At 55.4% G+C, this 20,324-nt stretch overlaps 1 protein-coding gene across 1 annotated transcript in view; it reads right to left on the bottom strand.

Annotated features, from left to right (window-relative positions):
* Positions 1 to 20,324, bottom strand: part of DKK3 (dickkopf WNT signaling pathway inhibitor 3) — a 44,229-nt gene that overhangs the window by 2,286 nt on the left and 21,619 nt on the right. Inside the window, exons 5-7 of the mRNA XM_021685306.2 lie at positions 2,719 to 2,811; positions 1,395 to 1,539; positions 264 to 420 (exon numbers count right to left, since the gene is read on the bottom strand). Coding sequence (XP_021540981.1) covers positions 264 to 420; positions 1,395 to 1,539; positions 2,719 to 2,811 — 395 coding nt within the window. The remainder of the gene's footprint in view (positions 1 to 263; positions 421 to 1,394; positions 1,540 to 2,718; positions 2,812 to 20,324) is intronic.

The following is a 20,324-nucleotide window of genomic DNA, read 5'->3' as shown; positions in this document are numbered from 1 at the left end:
CTCCCCCTGGATCACCTCCTCATGAGGCTTCAACCACCATGCAGACGAGCTCCAAATCCGTAACCCCAGCCACACCTTCTCCTGAGCCCCAGACCGACAGTCACTGACTGCTGTGAGACTCAGCCTCTGGATGATCCAAGGACACCTCCACTTAAACCTACCCTAAACTACCCTAAACACATCACCCCTCTGCTCCTGAGATCCCACTGGGTGGCGCCTCATCTGCTCTCGATCTCTGATAGGGAGGGCAGGTGCGGCCTCACCTGTGGGGCTGGCAGAGAAGGCCACGGGCACACGGGCATCGGTCCAAAGCTCCGTCAGACTCTAACTCCCAGGTGATGAGGTCCAGAAGCCGGCTGGCGGGGTCATGGCACAGCTCACCCTCCACGGGCAGGGGTGTGCACACAGGAAACAGCAGACCTGGGGCCAGTGGACAGTCATCCCTGCGTGCCCAGCATCGAGCAGGGGGGCACCACGGAAGGGAGCGGAGAAATGGGGGACAGCCCCGACCTTCCCCCCTCAACCGCCAAGTGGAGATTAAAACGGAAGAGGTGGGATGAGAAGAAACAAGGGCAGGATGGGCTCAGGAGGGTTGGAGCACTTAGGGAGGACTGCGTGGAGATGAGGGCTTATGCTGGGTTTTGAAGCCAAAAGCCTGGAGAAACCAAGAGTCTAAGAAAGGCACTCAAGGCTGGGACACAGCGCCAATAAAGGCCCGGGGTTGGGCGTGGTGGGAAGGGCTGGGAGCCCTGGAGAGAGCAGGCGGACAGAGAAGCTGCAGCTGGTCGAGGCCTTGAAAGGCAGACTGAGGAGCCAGAACAGAGCAACCGCGCTGCGAGAGCTGACCTGGGGAAAATGGCTGGGACAGCAGGAAGCAGGTGGACCGGGGGCCGCAGGGGCTGAGCTGGGGAAGCAGCTAAGGGAGAGATTTTCAGAAACCCGGCAGGAGGGGGAGTGCCTGAGCAACCTCACCCGGGAGGGGCAGTGAGAATGGAATAGGAATAGAAGGGGGCTGTCCTCAGGAAAGAGCACGGAGCCAGGTGCTACCTTCGGGGCCTGGGAAATGAGCTGGAGGGTGGAGAGGGGTTGTTCAAATCCCACCCATCTGGGGGTGTTCCTCCTGCCCTGAGCTCATGCATCCTGAAGGAATTTAACTTCTCTAGGTGTCAACAGGGGACAGAGAGAGAGCAAGAGGGATGGTGGTCCACTCCAGGCGGGGGCCTGCCTCAGGCAGAGGTTGTGGGGCTGGGACACACCCTGAGTGAGCATCTGGGGGCCTGCCCAGGCGGTGGGACCCTGAAAAGGTGTGTCTGGCATGGATGGGGCCCCAGGAAGCCTCGTGTGGTGGAGCGTGGGACAGGGCTTGCCCCGTACTCAGCGCAGAGCCCACCCACCTCTCTGGAAGGCACAGCACAGCCCACGCTGACAGTCCCTCTGCTTGTCACAGATGGTCCCGTTGCCGCCTTTGGAGGCTGTTTTGGTGCAGTGACCCCAGACGCACAGCTGGTCTCCACAGCACTCACTGTCCCGGGTACAGAGCTGCAGAGAGGGGGGCAAACGCAAGCATGCCGGCTCACGCACTTGAGAGAACCCAGCCTGCTTGGCTCCTAGCCCTGAAAGCCTGAAGACGCCACAGGTGTGTTAAGCACATGCTCTCATCACCCTGGGCGAGGGGGCAAGTGGGGTGTGGGGGGCAACTGCTGAGGTCTTGGTTTGTGGGGCTTTCAGTGGAAGGCAGGGGGCAGAGATGGGAGATGGGAGGCGTCTGGACACTGGGAAAGTGGCACCTGACGCGAGTCCTGTATCTGGGTCTTCCTAGGCAACTTGAGATTTTGCAAAGGACGCAGTGTGTCCCGAGTTTCCCCCACAGGCTTGTGCCTTGGCTCCTTTCTGTTAGCTCCGTAGTCAGGACGGAAGGTGGCTTCTGGCCCACAGAGGCAGGCAGCAGCCGGATCCTGAGAGCCAACTCAAGGCCCAACCCGGAGGCCTGGTGGATGGGGAGGGCCCGTGGGTGCCGCCGCTGGGAGTGGGCACAACAGCCTGGGACCCCGCGGTCGGGCGCAGACACGGCAGGCGCGAGGGACACCTGCAGTTGCCTGACCACGGACGGCACCGACAGGGGAGTAAGAAGCCCTCCACTTCCCACACTTGTCATCGTGCTGTGTTACTGTCTTAATCATGAAAAAGGACAAGAGAAGCCAATGAGCCCATATGGCTTTGTCCAAAACAGCTGTTGGGTGGAGGGAGTTTCCGCTTCCCGGGCTTCGTGCTTCTTTGTGAAATGTCTACGCACTCTGCCTCCCTCCTCCTGGCCTCCTTCTGCCTTCTCTGGGCGGATCGGGAGAAAGATCTGGAGGGTGGGGGTGGGGCTGCAGTAGTGTTACAGCCTGGGGACGGGTCTGCCCCAGGGGAAGGGGCAGGTGTGGGGCTCTGTCTTCCCTCTCTCCCTCTGTCACCCACGAGGCAGACAGTGGAGCCAGGGACCACGCGGCGGGTCTGCACGTGGCTTCCTAGTCCCTCCAGGAGTCAGCCCCCACGCTGGGCATCATAGAGAGGCTCTTCTCAGCATGGCCATGGTTAAGCCCACTGAAGGCTTCCAGAAGCCCAACTGAGAACCATGGGGCTGCCGGCCTTCCCCCCCAGGTCCTCCTCTCTGGGACCCAGCCCAGCCCCCATGGCCCCCATGCTGCAGCCACAGAGGCCTCTGGGCGCACTCACGGTCTGCTGGTCCCGGCAAGGCTGGCAGGTGTACTCGAAGCTGGCAAACTGGCAATACCTGGTGGGCCCACAGTCCTCGTCGATGATGCACTCCTGCGGAGAGGGAGGGAGCGGCTTCATCAGTGGAAGGCCAGGCAGCGAGCCCGCGGTGCCCTGCAAGCGCAAAGCCCCCCTGCATCCCAGGCCCCGCAGGCTCTGGGGGCTGCAGAAGGGGCTCCAGACCCCCCTCCCTCCAGAGCCCAGTTAGCTCCTGCGGCTTAGCGTCCGCACCCTCCAGGCTGGGCGGGGCCCTCGCCCCCACAGCACGCCTGGGCGTCTGCCCTCCAGGATGCCGTCCCAGTTCACACAATGTCATCTGTGTGCAGCCCCCCGCCACACATCCAGGGCGGGGAGCGCCGAGACGCGGGGCCGTCTCCAAGCAGAGCAGATGGATTTAATAAAAGAGTAATGAGTTCCAGCCCCAGGGCGGTGGCACAGGAGGAGGCGGAGCCCAGGCTGTTGACCAGGAAGGAAAGGGCTGCAGAGGGCGTCGTGTGGCCCCCTCCTTAGAGTCCTGGGTCCGGGTTCGGGTCCAGGTCCGGGTCCGGCAGGCCAAGGCAGCTTCTAGCTTCCCAAGGGCGGAGGGGTGTGGCTGCCATGGGCGCTGCGGCCCAGGTGCCTTCTCGGGGCTGCCAGCCCGTGGGGCTGGAGAATGGAGAGAGGGAGGCCACGGAGAGGGCCGGTGTTGGGAAGAGTTGCCCGTACCCCAAACTAGCCATACCATGTTGGGGAACCTCTCTGAGCCTCCATTTCTAGGTCAGTGACAGGGGAAAGTAATCTCTCCCTGCTGCCTGTCGGTCGGAGTCACGAGGCAGATCGGGGGTGTCGAGCCCCCCCGGAGGCTGCACCATGCTGGGTCATCGGTGGTGGGTCTTGTCAGGGCCTCAGCATGGCAAGGTGGGGCAGCTTGGCGAGAGGGGCCCTTCCTCGCAAAAGGAAGGGTCAATGCTTGTCCTCTTCCCATACGGGCAACCCGAAAATGCCAGCATGACCGCCGGAAGGGCTGGGCCAGGGGCGGAGGGCTGCGCCCTCAGGCTGTTTGACCCCAGAGCCCATCATGGCTTGAGAAGTCCACGGTGCAGGAAGTAAGCCACCAGACCATCACGCTCTCTAGACACACTCAACTCGGCCAGTTCGGCTGGAAGCGTCCAGGCCCAGACACTTCTTCCGAAGCAGAAGAGCAAGAGAATGGGGTGGGAGTGATGGAGGGAGGGCCAACGGGCTCTGCGGAGCTTCTCTGAATCGGGCCCTATCTGCAGGCACTCAGATGTAAACATGAATGTGAAAAAGTCCTTGCCCTTGGGGCGCCTGGGTGGCTCAGTCATTAAGCATCTGCCTTCGGCTCAGGTCGTGATCACAGCCTCCTGGGATTGAGCCCCGCATCGGGCTCCCTGCTCGGCGGGAAGCCCGCTTCTCCCTCTCCCACTCCCCCTGCTTGTGTTCCCTCTCTCGCTGTGTCTCTGTCAAATAAATACATAAAATCTTTAAAAAAAAAAAGTCCTTGCTCTCAAAAATTTATAACTCAATTGAAACCAACAACAACAACAAAAAGGCAAATAGAAAAGGAGACAAAAGATGCGAACAGACAACTTACGATAATAGAAACCATTCCGCCTCCTCACATAGAAAAAGATGTTTTACCTCACAAGTAATTGACAAAATGCAACTTAGAAGAGCAGGATACCATGTTTTCACTTAGAGTGGACACCACTAAAAAGGCTGATAGTATCTGCAGTAGGCAGAGAAATGCCCTGCTCCCAAAAGGTCCACATTCGACTCCCTGGAACCTGTGCACGCGTGAGGCTACGAGGTAAGGGGACATTCAGGTCACAGGTGGAATTCAGGATGCTAGTCAGCTGACCTGATAAGGAGAGAATCCTCATTATCCAGGCGAGCCCAAGGTAATTGTAAGGGGCTCTGAAAATGGGAGGGGGGCAGAAGAGTGTCAGAGTAACACCAGGTGAGAGAGACTCCAGACTTCGCTGAGTTTTTAAGATTTGAGAGAGAGAGAGAGAGCATGCGCTTGAGTGGGGGGAGAGGTGGGGGGGGAAGAGGGAGAATCTCAAGCAGACTCCCCACAGCGCAGAGCCTGGCATGGGGCTCGATCTCACGACCCTGAAATCATGACCAGAGCCGAAACCGAGAGTCAGAGGCTCAACCGACTAAGCCACCCAGGTGCCCCCAGACTTTGCCGGTTTTGAAGACGGGAGGGGACCACGGGCTAAGAACAATCTCTCCTAGAGCCTCTAGAATGATCGCAGTCCTGCTGACACTGTGATTTCAGATTCCAGCCTGGTGAGACTCGTGTCAGACTTCTGACCTCCGGAACTGTAAGATGACAAATTTGTGTTGTTTTACGCCCACCAAATTTATGGTAGGTTGTTACAGCAGCAATAGGAAACGAACATAATATCCAATGTTGGTAGGGATTTGAGGAAATAGGCATTGCCAGATGCTTTGGGGGTAATTAAAACGGAATGAGATGCGTTTTGCAGGCAATTCATCAGTATTCACACAAAAAATTTAAATGTGTATCTCCTCTGACCCTGTAATTTCCCTTCCAGGTGACTATCCTCAGAAACACTTGTCCAGATGGGCAAATATCGGGGTACAGGGATGTTTAAGGCTATAGTGTTGCTATATTATAATCCAGAAACAGTGCAAAGGCCCAACAAGAGGGAACGGATAAAATAGATATGTGGTCACTTCCCAGGGAAATGCCACTGGGCAGACATGAAAAAGAATGAGGTAGTTCTTTGCACTGTACTGTTCACAATACCTCAGTAAGTAAATTGAGCAAGTGAAAGACTCACTGAATCCCACTTGTGTAAAGCAGGGTAACTATGTGTGATCCGCGTCTGCGCCCCGCACGGTGCCTGGCGTCTAGGGGGCGCACGAGAGTTCGGTGTGGGATGGATGAAACCACTTGTACGGCACTGTGACAATCAGGCCAACAAAATGCTGATCATTAGCAAGATTTTGGGAACCAAGGCAAAAAACCTACACCTTCCATTAATCTGGCTTCTCATTTCCCAAGAATCCTATAGACTTGGCATTTTCACTATATGCTTCCTTTTCCAGATCTTAAATTTTAAAAAATAGGCCCTAAGACCCCACAAGCATCAATCCCTGCGAGGCACTGCTATTTACCACTCTCCATCACGAGGAGTGCACATGCATCCTTCGGAATATCTTCCTTCCCCTCATGACAAAGCATTCCCTGCAAAGCCCCAGCAAAGCAATTCAGTTTCTTCTAGGTACGGGAACATTTTTGGCACGGAACCTTGCCAAACACCTTTGAAAAGTCTCGATACGCTAAAACGCTAGGTTTCCTCTGTTGACATGTTTTTGCTAGCTACTAGAGCTCTGGAACGTCAGCTCAGCATGACTTCCCCTGGAGAAAGCCCGGGGCTCTTGTCCTGATCATTGGCCAGCCTGTTTGTTGTAGATATGTGCGCTCGGGAGCCCCTAGAAATGTTCTTTAAGACCTGTCATCACTGGAAAACCTGGAACTCCAAGGTGTGAAGAAACCACAGAGGCCAAAAGAGCATAAACTTTGAATCCTGGTTTTGTCACTTGATAGCTGTGTGACCTTCGGATATATTGATTCAACCCCTTTTGAAAATGAGGGTGGGGGATGCCTGCGTGGCTTTGTCGGTTAAGCATCCAACTCTTGATTTTGGCTCAGGTCATGATCTCAGGGATGGGAGATCGAGCCCTGGGTCGAGCCTAGCGTGGAGCCTGCTTAAGATTCTCTCCTTCTCTCTCTGCCCATCCCCTTCCCACCCCGGCTCATGCTCTCTCTCTTAAAAAAAAAAAAAAAAAAAAAAAAGAGGGTGATAACAGGACCGACTTCACAGGGCTGTTGAGTTAGTGCCCTGTGAACGGTGGCCATAGCACCAGAAAGCCTTACCCCACGGAGCACCCCTGCCAGGGGACCAGCTTGTCAGCAGAAGGGCAGTCTAAACAGGGGCTGATGTCTCCACCAGCAGCTCTCTGTCTCTATCCCTGGCAACACTTGGGGATTTCACATCTAGTCCTGACTTATCTCGATCCAGAGGGTGTCAGATCAATGGGCTGTGGCCCGTACACACAATAGGAGTGAAGTTCCTGGAGCAGAGTGGCCTCTCCTTGTCGGACGACCAGGCTTTCCATATGATAAGCTCGTTAGTTTGGGGTCTCCTCTGAACACCTTAATTGCAGGAGACAAGGTCCCACCCTTCCTGGCGTTAGAGACCTGGGGGGCAGGGCAAGTCCTCCCACTGTAAACAGAACGGAGTACGTGGGGGCTGGGGGGACATGGGTTGGTGCCTCCCACGCAGAGCCAGGCCTGGTGCTGAGAAATCCAAGATTTTATTCTATTCAGTCGTTCCAGCTTTTCTTATCTGCTCCCATTTGGGCTGATGTTTTCAAGGGGCCTCAGCACCCAGCTGGGCACAGGATGGCTGCTTCCCTATCTAAAGGGCCGTGGAGGCTCTGTGCTTGGGGTACCTCTGAGGCCATGAGGACTGGAAGAGGACCCCATGCCTCACCAAGGCAAAATTAAAGACACAGCCCGGTGCAGACCTCCGCCAGGGGTCACCTGGGAGGAGATGCCAGGCTGAGTGCCCGTCCTGCAGAGCTACACAACAACCCATGGCGTCCTGACGCAGCCTTGGCACGGCTGCCACTGGGCACACGTTCTCGCTGATCCCCTCAACAGGGTCTTTCACCCCCACCTCCCAGACGGGGAACTGAGGTGTACCGTGAAGGATCTGCCCTCACCCGGCTTAGAGGTGGAGTCGGGAGTTCAACCCTGAAGGCAGGCTCTTTCCATCTCCTGAGAAGATCATCATTTTTCTCTTCCTTCAGCACTGCCTAGTCTCCTGTCCCTCGGTCACAGCTTAGCAGAGCCTGCCTGGGACAGGGCCCCAGACCCCACACATCCCCAGGGACAGAAGGCAGGAACACAGGGCCAAGGCCATGGCCCCTGGGCATTGGGGCCTCAGTGTCCTTTCCGAGCCGGCTTCGGGCCTCCTCCCCAGTCCTGGCCACCCCCTGTCTGTGCTGCTCCTCTCCCCATCCTGCTGGGGAGGTCTGCCTAACAGCCTAGAGCCTAGCCATCAGGACGGAAGCCTTTCAGAGGATCTGGTCTTTGCTGTCTGGAGGAGGAAGGAGCTATATTTAGAAAGCTCTGGCCAGAGGCCCCGCAGGGCTCCGTGCAGAGGCTGTGTGAGTTGGGGCTGGAGCTTTGGCAGGATGCTGGGCCTGGAGACAGCCCTGGTGCTTCGACGCTATCATGAAATAGTGGAAAATGGCAATGGTGCTGTTCTGCATCTTTGATTTTCCAGTTCAGAGTTTATCAGAGGAGGCAGGAGCCCAGGGTAGTGGGGAGAAAACAGCACATGAGCCCTGTCAGGCTTTCCTTAGCATCCGTGTGGGGCAGGCGGCTCACGGCTTCTCTGTGGCCCTTGTGCGGCCACACTAGGCTTTCTCGCGCCGGCCAGGGGCACTGCCCACACTCCCTGGGGACGCCAGGCTGTCTCGTTCTTGTGAGGCCCCAAGGAGGAGGTCACCTGGGTGGACGCCTCCTGGACCAGGGCCATCCACAGTGTCCACTCAAGCCCAAGGCTCTGGACAGAACACATGGAATGGGGGCCCAGGGGGCCTCCACCAACCAAAACCCGCTCGCTCTCAGAGCTTTGCCCACTGCAGCTGGAGGGGAGAGGGCAGCAGTGGATGCCCAGAGAGCACCTACTGTGTGTCGCACTTGCTTGAGCTCTCGTGGGTTCCCTGGTCCTCACAGCGTCCTGTGAGGTCAGCGCCCACTACATAGCCCCCAGCACGCGCTTGGCGCACAGGGGCCATTCACTAGAAGGATAAAGGAGGAATGAACAGATGAACTGCTTCTCAGTCTCTACTCTGCAGAGAAGGAAACTGAGGCTCAGAGCCCAAGGCCACTGAGGGAGTCTGAGAAGCTAAGATGTAAACCCAAGTCCCTCAGACCACCGTCCCCCCAAGCCAACGCTTGCTCTTCCCACCACACCTGCTGCTTCCAAATGCCCAGTGTGGGGTGAATTATATGCCTCAAAATTCATAGGCTGAAGTCCTAACCCCCAGTACCTCAGTGACCCTATTGGATACAGAATTATTTGAGATGAATTATTTAAGATGAGGTTATTAGGGTGGACATGGTATCCTTATAAAAGGGAAATTTGGACACAGGCACACATGGAGGAAGGACGATGTGAAGACAGAGCGAAGACAGCCATCTACAAGCCGAGGAGAGAGGCCTGGACGTGCCCTTCCCTCACGGCTCTCAGAAGCAACCAACCCTGCCAACACCTTGATTTCGGACTCCCAGCCTCCAGAACCGTTAAGAGAATACACATGAGTCGTCCAGTCTGAGGGGCTTTGTTACCTCAGGAATCAAGTACAAGCCCTGCCCCCGGCAAGTGACGGCCCACATCTTCTCTGTTTTGGATCTTCCACCACATTCAGCCCCTGTTCCCGAGCATCAGCCTCTCCCTGAGGTGACAGACCGGAGGCCAGTGGGGACGCATTGGCACATTGTGAAGGATGTTGAACCTCAGGGACCAGAACATGGTTTCCTGGCTGAGCCCACCATCAACCAGAAAGTTCTAGGCTCTGGTACCCCAGGCGAATTCTCTTATTATTGAGGTTTGGGTGGACGGTCATTTCCTGGCCCCGAGCATGGGGTGGATCTGCCCCCGAATGCTCCCAGGATGACAGACGGTACAGTCTGTGAGATAAACAATGTCCCTCCTGCACGTGCGGCTACTCTCTGACCCCCTGCTCCTCCTGAGCAGAGATATTCCCATCCCAATCATGTCGTCCTGATTTGCGCAGGACTGAGGGCTGCCAACGCAGAAGGTCCTGGGCACCCAGGAGAGCAGTCCCCAGTGAGGTGCCTGCCCCCACACCACCCTCTGCAGCCGTGTCCCCGCACTCCCCATACTGCTGGCTTACTCCTGTTTCCTCCAGCCCCTCACGGGCCCCTGGCGCCAAGAGAACCTGGAGAAGCATGAGGGGCAGACACAGGTTTGGGGCACATGCCTGGGCTTGAATATGGGTTCACTTACAAGCTGGGTGATCTTGGGCAAATGACTGAGCCTCTCTCTGCCTCAGTCTTCTTATCTGTAAAATGAGAACCTCCTGTGGTTGTTGCACAGATTGGATGGGATGATAGGTACCTGTGTTTAGAACAGCACCTGGCCCCCAGGACTTAACCCCCAGGGTGCACCTCAATCTGGTGCTCACCTCACTGCAAGAGCTTCAATGTGCCCATGGAAAGGCTTGAACAACCTTCTGAGCTTAAGCTTGTGCCAGTGGATTTTGTCCTATGTTTCTTTAAAGATTTTATTTATTTATTTGTCAGAGAGAGAGCGCGCGCACAAGCAGGGGGAGGGGCAGGGAGAGGGAGAAGCAGGGTCCCCGCTGAGCAGGGAACCACGATGTGGGGCTTGATCCCAGGACCCCAGGATCATGACCTGAGCCAAAGGCAGACGCTTAACGACTGATTTCGTCCTATTAATGGAATACCTTTTCTACTGAAAAGGCCCAGAATATCATCAGGTCAAGCCAGGGTTCCTCACCCATGCCCCCAAGACCGCCTCCTGCCCCCGGAGCCCTCTGCTCTGGCAGAAGGAGGGAGCAGGACAGTCACGCAAAACTACAAGGAAGCCCAGGACTCGCCATCTGACCAAGGAGGATAGCAGGAGTGTGAGGAAAAACAACAGAATCGTCCGTGGGTGCTAGGCACCTTGGCATCCATGATCTATCCTCGCTGTCTTCCGAACCGAACGAGAGGAGCCCCATTTTCTAGACAAGGAAACCAAGGCAATGAGATGAAATCACTCATCAAGGTCATGGGGAGGAAGTGGCAAGGCCAGGGCTCAGCCCAACCTAGTGCTCTGCAGAGACAGGTCAGACCCCGGGGTGCAGGCCTGTGGGGGGCCCAGGTGCTGCTTCTGCAGGAGGGCAGGTCCCTGAGGCTGGAGAGAGGTGCTGAGAGAAAGCTGCAGGAAGCTGCCCTTTCATTCCAAGGGATTTCCAAGTCAGCTTTTCCCCTTCCTCAGCCTTTGTTTGACCTTAAAACCAGGCCAGTTGCAGGAATGTGTAAAATGCACATTTGTCTCGAACACGGCAGGGCACTCCCCCCCCTCCCTGGATCCTGCACTGGAAACTTTCAGCCAGCTCAGGACAGGTGGGGGCCCCAAACCTCACCAGGAGTTCTGGCCCGACCACGAAGCAGAGCTTGCCCTATGGAAAAACCCAAGCAGGAGCCAGGAGCTGATGCTAGCTATTCTTATCCTGAAGTTCCAATGTCTGCAGCAGCTTGGGTCCCCTGCGTCCCTTCCCGCCAATTCTTCCTTCCCCAGGTCACCCAGGCCAGGGAAGAGGAGCGTGCCTCCCCAGCTGGGCTGGCACACCAGGTATGGAGAACACCCACTCCTGACCCTTTGGTGCCATGGAGCCTTTGGGAAATAGTCCTGGAGTTCTTGCTCTCCTCCTGTCCCCCTCTGTCCCTTCCCCACCCCCCCCCCCCGACCGGGCCTCTGGCAGCCTCCTCCCTGCACCAGCCTTCACACCACCGAATGTCTTCAGGGCTGGAGACGGGGTGTTCCAGACAAAAGCCTATTTCCTCCTCCAGGGATCCTGTCCTGCTGCCAGCCTAAAAAGCCAGCCAGCCCCACGCTCAGAACTTTCCAACACATTCTTTAGGCCTGAGTGAGGTTTCCCCTGTCAAAGTCATGCCTGTATTTAATTCCAAAGGAAATTTCCCCATGTGCCTGAGTCCTCCCTAACCGAATAAGCACTGTTGCCCCACCTCTGTTAGAAACAGTGCAGGGGCGCCTGGGTGGCTCAGTCGTTAAGCATCTGCCTTCGGCTCAGGTCACGATCCCAGAGTCCTGGGATCGAGCCCCGCATCGGGCTCCCCGCTCGGCGGGAGGCCTGCTTCTCCCTCTCTCACTCCCCCTGCTTGTGCTCACTCTCTTGCTGTCTCTCTCTGTCAAATGAATGGAAAAAATTTTAAAAAAAAAAAAAAAAAAAAAAACAGTCCAGGGAGCCCTTTCCAGCCCCCACCGTTTCTGGGGTCTTGGTGTCTACACAGCCTGCACCCCCCATTTCCCCCGCAGACAATGGAGTGGAACCACTGGGCCTGGCCTGGGTCTGACCTTTGCCAAACACACCTAGGACACAGCGCGCCGTCTGCACAAGACACGTGCTGCTCCAGTCATCAGGAGCCTGCCAGGAGTGGGGCCCAGAGCACCAACAATGTCAACACCCAGTATCAGAGCATCTCCAGGCTCCCAGCATGAAGAAAGGACCCAGTCCTGACCCCTGCCCTCCACACTGACTCCTTGTTCGGACTTGCATGAGACCCCTGAGTTTTGGGGCCTCACAGCAGGACTGCTGCAGTTAGCAACTAAAAATACAGGATGCCCAGTGAAATCTGAATTTCAGATAAATGAGTAATATTTTAGTAGAGTATGGCCCAAACAGTGCATGGGACAGACTTATATTAAAAATTAGTTTAGTATGATACAAGGCATCTTGTGTTTTATCTGCCAAACCTATCAGCAAGATTCAACAGGAGTGTTGCTTGGAAGACAGAGAGCGAGAGTGGCCTTGGGCAGGAGGAGGTTCAAGAGGAAGGACCAGTGACCACAGAGATACCCATGAAGACAAGCCAACAAGGACCCCAGGGAGCCCACTGTAGACTCTGGGCCCTCGGCTGGGAGCAGAAGAACACCAGGGGCCCCGTGTGCAGGCACAGCTTCTGTACTGGGAGGAAAGGCCTCCGGATTCCCTAGGATGAGAGTGATTATAATAACACAACAATCCAAACAGTCAAAGCTATGTTCCGTTCCCTGCCTGCCAGAGCTGTCCTACACCTAAGCACTAATTTCTGTAATCTTCACAACAGTCCATCGAGAGAGGCACTATTATTATTCCTTTCTATTTCATAGACGAGGAAACAGAAGAACAGAAACCTCAAGTAACTTGCCCCAAGTCACACGGTTCTTGAGCAACAGAGCTGGGCTATGAACCCAGACCTGCTGGCTCCTTGCAAGGTCAGATGGCCAGTGGGAGCCACGATCCAGAAACCTGCCCGGGGCCTTCCTGTGGGGCCTTGGCCTTCCCAGCCGGCCCTGCCCTCTGCCCACGAGCATTTCCCAGAGGCGTAAGAAGAGCAGCAACAGAAGAGGGACAGAATCCCCAGTATCAGGAAAGGCACAAATCAGCTTCCCTGGCTGCTCAGTCTTCTCCCATCCACGGGGGAGTACAGCCCACCTCTCCTTGTGCGTTCCACCCCGAGGGGGCCCCATGGCCCCCAGGTCCGGGAAGTGGAGGCCGGGCTGAGCGGGGCCTCTCCGGAGCCACCTCTCTTAGGACTGCTATTTCTGTTCAGGCCCGTGGTGGCTGCAGCCCCGGCACGCGGCCCCCTCGGGCCAGGCCGAGGTCCCACTGGGGACTCTAATGCTGCCAGTAACGGGCAGAGAGCCAGGGGCTTGCCAGGTTCCCAGGAACTGAATCCGGACCGGATCCCAGGAGGAGAGGCTGAATGCCGGGGAGAAACAAAGCCGGCTTCGCTCCTTGAGGCTCCTGCCCCGAGAGGTCTCTATGCTTGCCCTGCTCCTGCGAGTGCCTGGACATTGGGAGAGAGGGGCTCCCTCTCAGACTCCCAGGACCTTAGCACCAGCAGAGCTAGCATTTCTAGGCCACCCCCCAATCCTAGTCTTGACCCCCTGTGCTGGAAGAGAGGTCCATGGCGAGGGTCTTTATGCTTTCTTTTAAAACAAATGTTCTGGGCAATGAATGGCAGATGTCAGAAGGAACGTCTGGGTGGTGATAGTGGGTCCTCCAGAGAACCAGCCGCACCCCCCACCCGCTGAGGTCACACCTCACTCTTGGCACCACTGGGGTAGCAAAGAGGCTGGTCACCAGCCTCTCTGCCGGGCTCCTGCGGCAGCCTAAATTGTCTTCCTAAGACACAGACCTTGATGACGCACGTCCCTAATCATAGTTGTTCTGAAAGCTGCTCCAGCCGCGGGGCCCTCGAGAAAGCTGAGGTCAGACTAATCCAATCAACACCTAACGGAGGAGACAGGAGGCCCTCCAGGCCCGGGAACGGCCAGACGGCATCCGTGACGCAAGCATAATAAAATAATGTGACAAGCGGGGAGTGAGTCAGAAAGCAGGCGTGTCCCCCAGTGACCTGGGCTTCACGCAGTGGGGAGCTCCCTACTCCGGCTGCAGCAGGCAAAGCCTAGAACCCATAAATTGCCCTACACAATATCCACCTCCTGTGGTTTGCATTCTTCCCCAGCAAGCTTCAGACCACCAACCTGGCTCCCCAGGACCTTAGCACCAGATAGAGGGTGTCCTGGATGGGGTCTCAACATTTCTGTCACTGGAAAGAGGTGCTCCTCACTCTTGCAAATTAATAACCTCGATTTTTGGTTTACGCATCAGTGAGGTCTGGATATAGTTGGCAAGAGGGCCAAGAATGCCCAGTCTCTGGATCTACAGGGCTCAGGTGAACTGGATTCTAGCAAATTCACGAATGATCTGAGTCCCCCTCAGTCACCCTGAGGACACTCTACCTTGCAACTCACTCTCTTTCCACCTTCCCTGCCAACCATGATCTAAGTCCAAACTCTGCATGGCGTACAGAGCCTATAAGTTCAGGTCAGCCTATGAGGTCAGTTCCCAACCTGCTTTCCTGTTGGGGTTCCTCACCACCCCCCTAAGATCCAATCTCAGTCCCTACTTCTAGAATGCCCTCACTGATTCATCTTTAAGGAGCAGCATGAATGTCTCCTCCTCAATGAAGCCCTCCCTGACTCTCCCCGTGACAGCTAGCACTGTGTCCTTGGTGGCCCTAGCCCTCCGTATCCACCCCAGTAAAAGTCAGGTCAAGAGAGGAAGGCATTTGGCCTCAAAGGACCAATGGAGGTTTGTAAGACTTGTCAAGACCCACCGTGCAAAAGCCAAGATTCAGGTTGTAGGGGGGTAGACCACAAAGAAGCACGGCCGGTTGTGGGTCCTTAACGATCTCAAGCCGCCATTCAGAGTGAGGCGGCCAATTCCACATCCCTCTACTTCCTCGCCGTAGAGCTTGGTGGCTGATGGTATGGCTCTTTCATCTCCACTTTGGCCCTCTCTGGCCTCGGCCACTCTACAGCCTCTGCGGCCGTTGGCTGCCCTCCAGGCCAAGCAAGTTTGATGTCATTTTCCTTGGCCGGATGACTCCACTCACCGTTTAAAAGTCCAGCAGAGCTAGCATTTCTAGGAATTCAAGTGATTTTTCATAAAATACCAATCCGTGTTGATGTTGAGTCTCTGGGGTTGGCTGCTGGGGGTGCCCCTGTGGTCCTGATCAGTCTCCAAGGAAGAGGCCAACCTCCAATCCTAGTCTTGACCCCCTGGTGCTGGAAGAGAGGTCCATGGTGAGGGTCTTTATGCTTTTTGTCTTTTAAAACAAATGTTCTGGACAATGAATGGTGGGTGTCAGAAGGAACATCTGGGTGGTGATGGTGGGTCCTCCAGAGCCATGCTGTGTCTGAGGAGCCAAGAGCGCTCCTTGAACTATGATGTGTCAGGGCCCTGGAAGGAGATACAGAATTGTGCCAGCCCTCCTGGGGGGGGGGGGGGAGATGGATTGGGGATATCCCAAGTAGGTCTCCTGGGAGACGGCTCCAGGAAGCCATGACAGGAATGCCTATGGGAAGGCGGGTCATGGTTCCTGTTTCTCACAAGCTTTTCACCACTGGTCTGAAGGGCTGCAGCTGCTTTACCCCTCCTGGCCTCTCTTGAACAAACTCAGCTCCCTCAGGCAAATCTCCATCACCTTCCTCTTCCTCCTTTTCTAGTTCTGAACTGATGCAGCTGTCTGGCTCCCAGGCGGCCTCCCTGTGCCTCCAGTCCTCGGCCACTTTTTGTGACACACGCAACCAGAATGGGAGCTCCCCTTGGTGCTGGCATCTGCCCCGGACAAATAGCGTTCAGCCTGGGAGGACAGCAGAGTTGTTGCCTGGGCAGCAGTGTCTTGGGCCTTTACACTTGTGTGACGAGAGGGGACCACAGCCAGAGCCTCGGGTTGCAGAGCAGGATGATGCTCCACATGCCCAGGGCGGGATCCAGTCGGGGCCTTGTGGGGTAGCCGTCACTGTGTGTCCTCACCCTCAGAAATCTTATACAGCCCCTAATGAAATCACCTTGCTTCCCACAAAGCAATTAATAGGTTTAAACTTAGCCACATTCCCATCAGGTACCTGCGCTCACTAACCCTGGTATTGTTCGTGTGATCGGTTGTGTGACCCCTTCACTCGTTCGAGGGGAAGAACAACGCAGGAAATGAAGAGGAGGCCTAGGGCAGGTTTCAGGGCAGGGTGCAGGGATCTGCTATGCTTTTCAGTAATTACAGCTGACTCGGTTCTGAGAGTGTTCCTACTGCTCAGGGACATCTCGGTTACGTGCACAACTCTTCCTCCGTCATCGGGGATGGACAGAGTTTCACAGTATTTACTCAGTTGGTATCTTGTTTACTCTTTTCATATGAGTCAGTGAGCTGACTCAGCCCAGCCCAATCTCTTCATAATGATTTTCCTTTGCCTTGGGAGGAAAATACTGTGTCATGTCCCTTTTTACTCTTAGCCCTTGGAGATGGTGCCTAGACAAGATCTAGTTTCTCAGAGCCTGGTGTTCTGAGACTCGGCCCCTAGGCCCATGTACTGGAGAGAACCGTGGGGTGGTGAAGACTAGCCCAGCTTTCTTCTCTTCTTATCCATCCCAAAGGTGTGGGGCTGGAGTCTTCAGTGGGGCAGGTGAGGTCTTCTCTGGGAAACTACAGTACGGTGATCTTCCTGACATACTGAAGTTCCCCAGCTGGACCTCTTTTCTATATGCTCGAGCTGAGCCTTCAGTGAAACAGGCCTCAGAGGGAGACGGAGGTCAGGAGGTACTTCAGGAGGCAGTTCACCTGGCGAGCGGCGACCAAGGCCTCCAGCCTTCCCGGAGGGAGGTTGACCTCTGCCGGAGTCCTGAGCAGCAGGAGTCTGCAGGCTTCCTTCCCATCTGGGCCACACAGGTGACAACAGCGACCTGGGAGCACCTGCACACCCCTCCATCTGAGATGGACCCCAACCCCTGCATTTTCAAGAGCCCCCACAATGCTGGCGACCAGGGTTTGTTCAAACTTCAGGGTCCTGCGAATGGGTCTTCATGGTCTTTAGGATTCAAGCCACCTGAATGGAGGCTGGCATTACTCTGGGGGAGGGGTATCAAGTCCCATCTACAATGGTGGGGATTCCACTCGGAAAATGCAACAGATGGGTCCCCTTCAACAACCCCTCTTCCTGTGAGGTCACATCTAAATCCAAATGACTCAGAGGCCCCAGTGTGGGCACTGGCCTTTTTCAAAACAGGGGTGGGGGGGCGCCTGGGTGGCTCAGTTGGGCATCTGCCTTCAGCTCAGGTCATGATCTTGGGGTCCTGGGATCGAGCCCCATATCAGGCTTCCTGCTTGGCGGGGAGTCTGCTTCTCCCTCTCCCCCTGCCAGTCCCCCTGCTCATGCTCTTTCTCTAAAAAAAAAAACCCAAACAAACAAAAAACAGGGGGTCGTCACCTTTTTTGTGCCATGGACTCCTACGGCAGCTAAATGAAGCCTATGGAACCCGGCTCAGAATAATGCATTTAGATGAACAGAGGAAAACACACAAGATTACAAAGAAAAAAGACTGAAACACAATTACCCAAGTACTTTGAGATGCAGTGGTATGAGCTTCTTTACAAACACGCTCCTTAGTGAGACCTACCAGCAGGCCTGACGACGACCTTAATTCCTAAGCAGTGATGAGTGCAGGTGCTATTTCAAGACACCTGCAGCAGTAGGAGAATGGGAGATTGGTATTGGTAACAAAAGGACCGCTAAGGGGCGCCTGGGTGGCTCAGTTGGTTAAGCATTTGCCTTCAGATCGAGCCCCACGTTGGGCTCCCTGCTCAGCGGAGAGCCTGCTTCTCTCTCTCTCCCTCTGCTGCTCCCTCTGCTTGTTCTCTCTGTCAAATGAATAAATAAAATCTTAAAAAAAAAAAAAAAAAGCACCGCTAAGAACACTGTGCTTTGTTGGCTACACTCAAGATTGGAGAAAGCGCCACTTGAATTTCAAAGTTAGTGAAGACAAATACGGATTTCTTTTCCACGAGTTCTAACCAGGTTAAGGAGGTGATTCTCGTGCATATCCAAGGTTAAAAACCACTGCTTTGGCGCCTCCAATCTTGTGCCCTCTTTTAAAACTACATCTCAAAGAATTCCTTCAACTTAAAAAAAAAAAAACGGGAAAGAAAGAAAATCTAAAGCAACATGAAACAAACACAAAGTTGTTTCCCCCGTGCAGAAAAAAAGTCACTTCCCCAGCCCTCTGCCAGGCTGCTGGATGGGGGAGCCAGCCTGGCATTCACCCTGGGCCTTGAACGCCCTTCCAAACCCCACAGTCCTGGCCTCTTTCCTGCCCTTAGCGATCATCCTCTCTCCTCCCGACACTACCCACAAAGCTCTACCACCACGAGGGCTGCAAAAGGGGCTTGTGGGATTGTTCAACCTTCCAAGTTGAACCATTTATGTTAATGAGCCTGGAAAAGACCTTAATATGTTTCAGGTGTGGAAAAACACATGCTTTGGTCTCCTCTTGCCAACAAGTGGCCACGTCTTCTGGTGCTTCCCTTGGGTGGGATGGCCGGGGAGAGGGAAAGCCGTAGCTGTGTGCAGTGGCCCATGGACGGTGGTCCCGGAACACCCACGTTTCCTGCCCCAGACACCCGGGAGCCACCCATCCTCAATGAGGCGCCAGCCCCGAGGAGTCCAGCCAAGCTGAGAGCCAGGCCCCCGGTTCTGGAAGGACCCACTGCCCCCAGGCTAAGCTCCCCAGGTCTGCTTCCTTCCTCACTTCTCCTTGCTGGGCAAGCCACTGACCATCACTGGGCCACGGGAAGATGAAGGGTGCTAAGTGTGGCCACCTACCATGGCAGGTGCCCGGCACCCGATCACTATGAGTGGCCGCCCATCTAACCCTTCTGAAGCATAGTGTTGTATGGGAGGAGGCTGGGCTTTGGAGAAAAACGGACTTATTTCCAAATCTCAGCTCTGCCCCTAACATGCAGGTCATTCTGTGCTTCTTTATTTATTTTTATTTATTTATAAGATTTTATTCATTTATTTGAGAGAGAGCGCGCATGCACGAGCGGGGGGAGGGGGGCACAGGGAGAAGCAGGCTTACCCCTGAGCAGGGAGCCCAATGCGGGGCTTGATCCTAGGACTCTGGGATCGTGACCTGAGCCGAAGGCAGACGCTTAACTGACTGAGCCACCCGGGTGCCCCTGTGCTTCCTTGTCTTTAAAACAGGGCCAGTGACCCCTGTTTTAGGCGGGCTTGGTAAGCATTAAGGAAAAGAGCTTATATGAAATGGTCACACAGTACTAGGCACATAGTAGGTGCTCAGTGAATATTCTCTTTCCCTTCACCTTCCAAATCTTAGCAAAGCTCTTGGTGGGGGGAGGGGAGCAGCTCTGCCAGGCAGGCACTGAGTAGGACTACTGGCCTTTCTGCTGTGCAGTGTGTGTTCTTTCCGGGGAAGGAGGTCCCCATAGACGTTGTCGGGGGGAAATGGGGCCCAGAAGCAACGGAAAAAGCAAAAGGGTGCTGGGTAAGGAAATTTGTGCACATGGGGTTGAACCTCCACCCCGCGGCTTCCAGGGCTTGAGAAGGATGGAGGCTGCTGGCCTCCGTGCACCTCGAGCCTCCCGGGGCCCCAGGGGCCCTGCGTGCAGGCCCTCCTCTGTCCTCCAGCCCCGACATTTTCCACCCTGACCGCTACTCACGAGGCGGAGGCAGTGGGCTCTCCCTACCCTCTGTGCCTGCTCCCTCTTCAGGGAGGCCCTGAGTCATGAGACCATGGAAAATTCGGGCTGTTTCCCTGTGGCTATATTTTCCACATCACATTGTTTGAGATGTGCCAGTGGCCAACTTCTTCAGATACGGGCGCACGCCACCCACTTAAAATGCTTTTCTCCGGGGCTTTAGAATGTTCCTCTTCAGGGGCAGCAGGTCTCACACCCGATGGGTGGCAAGAACTAAAGAAAATGGGTGAGAGGGGCGCCTGGGTGGCTCAGTTGGTTAAGCGACTGCCTTCGGCTCAGGTCATGATCCTGGAGTCCCTGGATCGAGTCCCGCATCGGGCTCCCTGCTCGGCAGGGAGTCTGCTTCTCCCTCTGACCCTCCCCCCTCTCATGTGCTCTCTCTCATTCTCTCTCTCTCAAATAAATAAATAAAATCTTTAAAAAAAAAAAAAAAAGAAAATGGGTAAGAGATTCCACGGCTTCCTGAACACCCTCCTCTGCCCTCTTCTTCCCGTGACCCCAGGGGGCTGTGCATTCCCCAGGAAGGAAAGATTCCAGCGCTCACTGCCACGGAGTTGTCCTTTGGTGATTTTGGTTTTTCATTTTGCGGGGGGCAGGGGTGTTTAATGACTCGATATAGAGGACAGGAAGGTAATGAGAGGTG

Source organism: Neomonachus schauinslandi, chromosome 11, assembly GCF_002201575.2.
Source record: "Neomonachus schauinslandi chromosome 11, ASM220157v2, whole genome shotgun sequence".
Classification (NCBI taxonomy): domain Eukaryota; kingdom Metazoa; phylum Chordata; class Mammalia; order Carnivora; family Phocidae; genus Neomonachus; species Neomonachus schauinslandi.
This window is presented reverse-complemented; position numbering and strand designations above follow the sequence as displayed.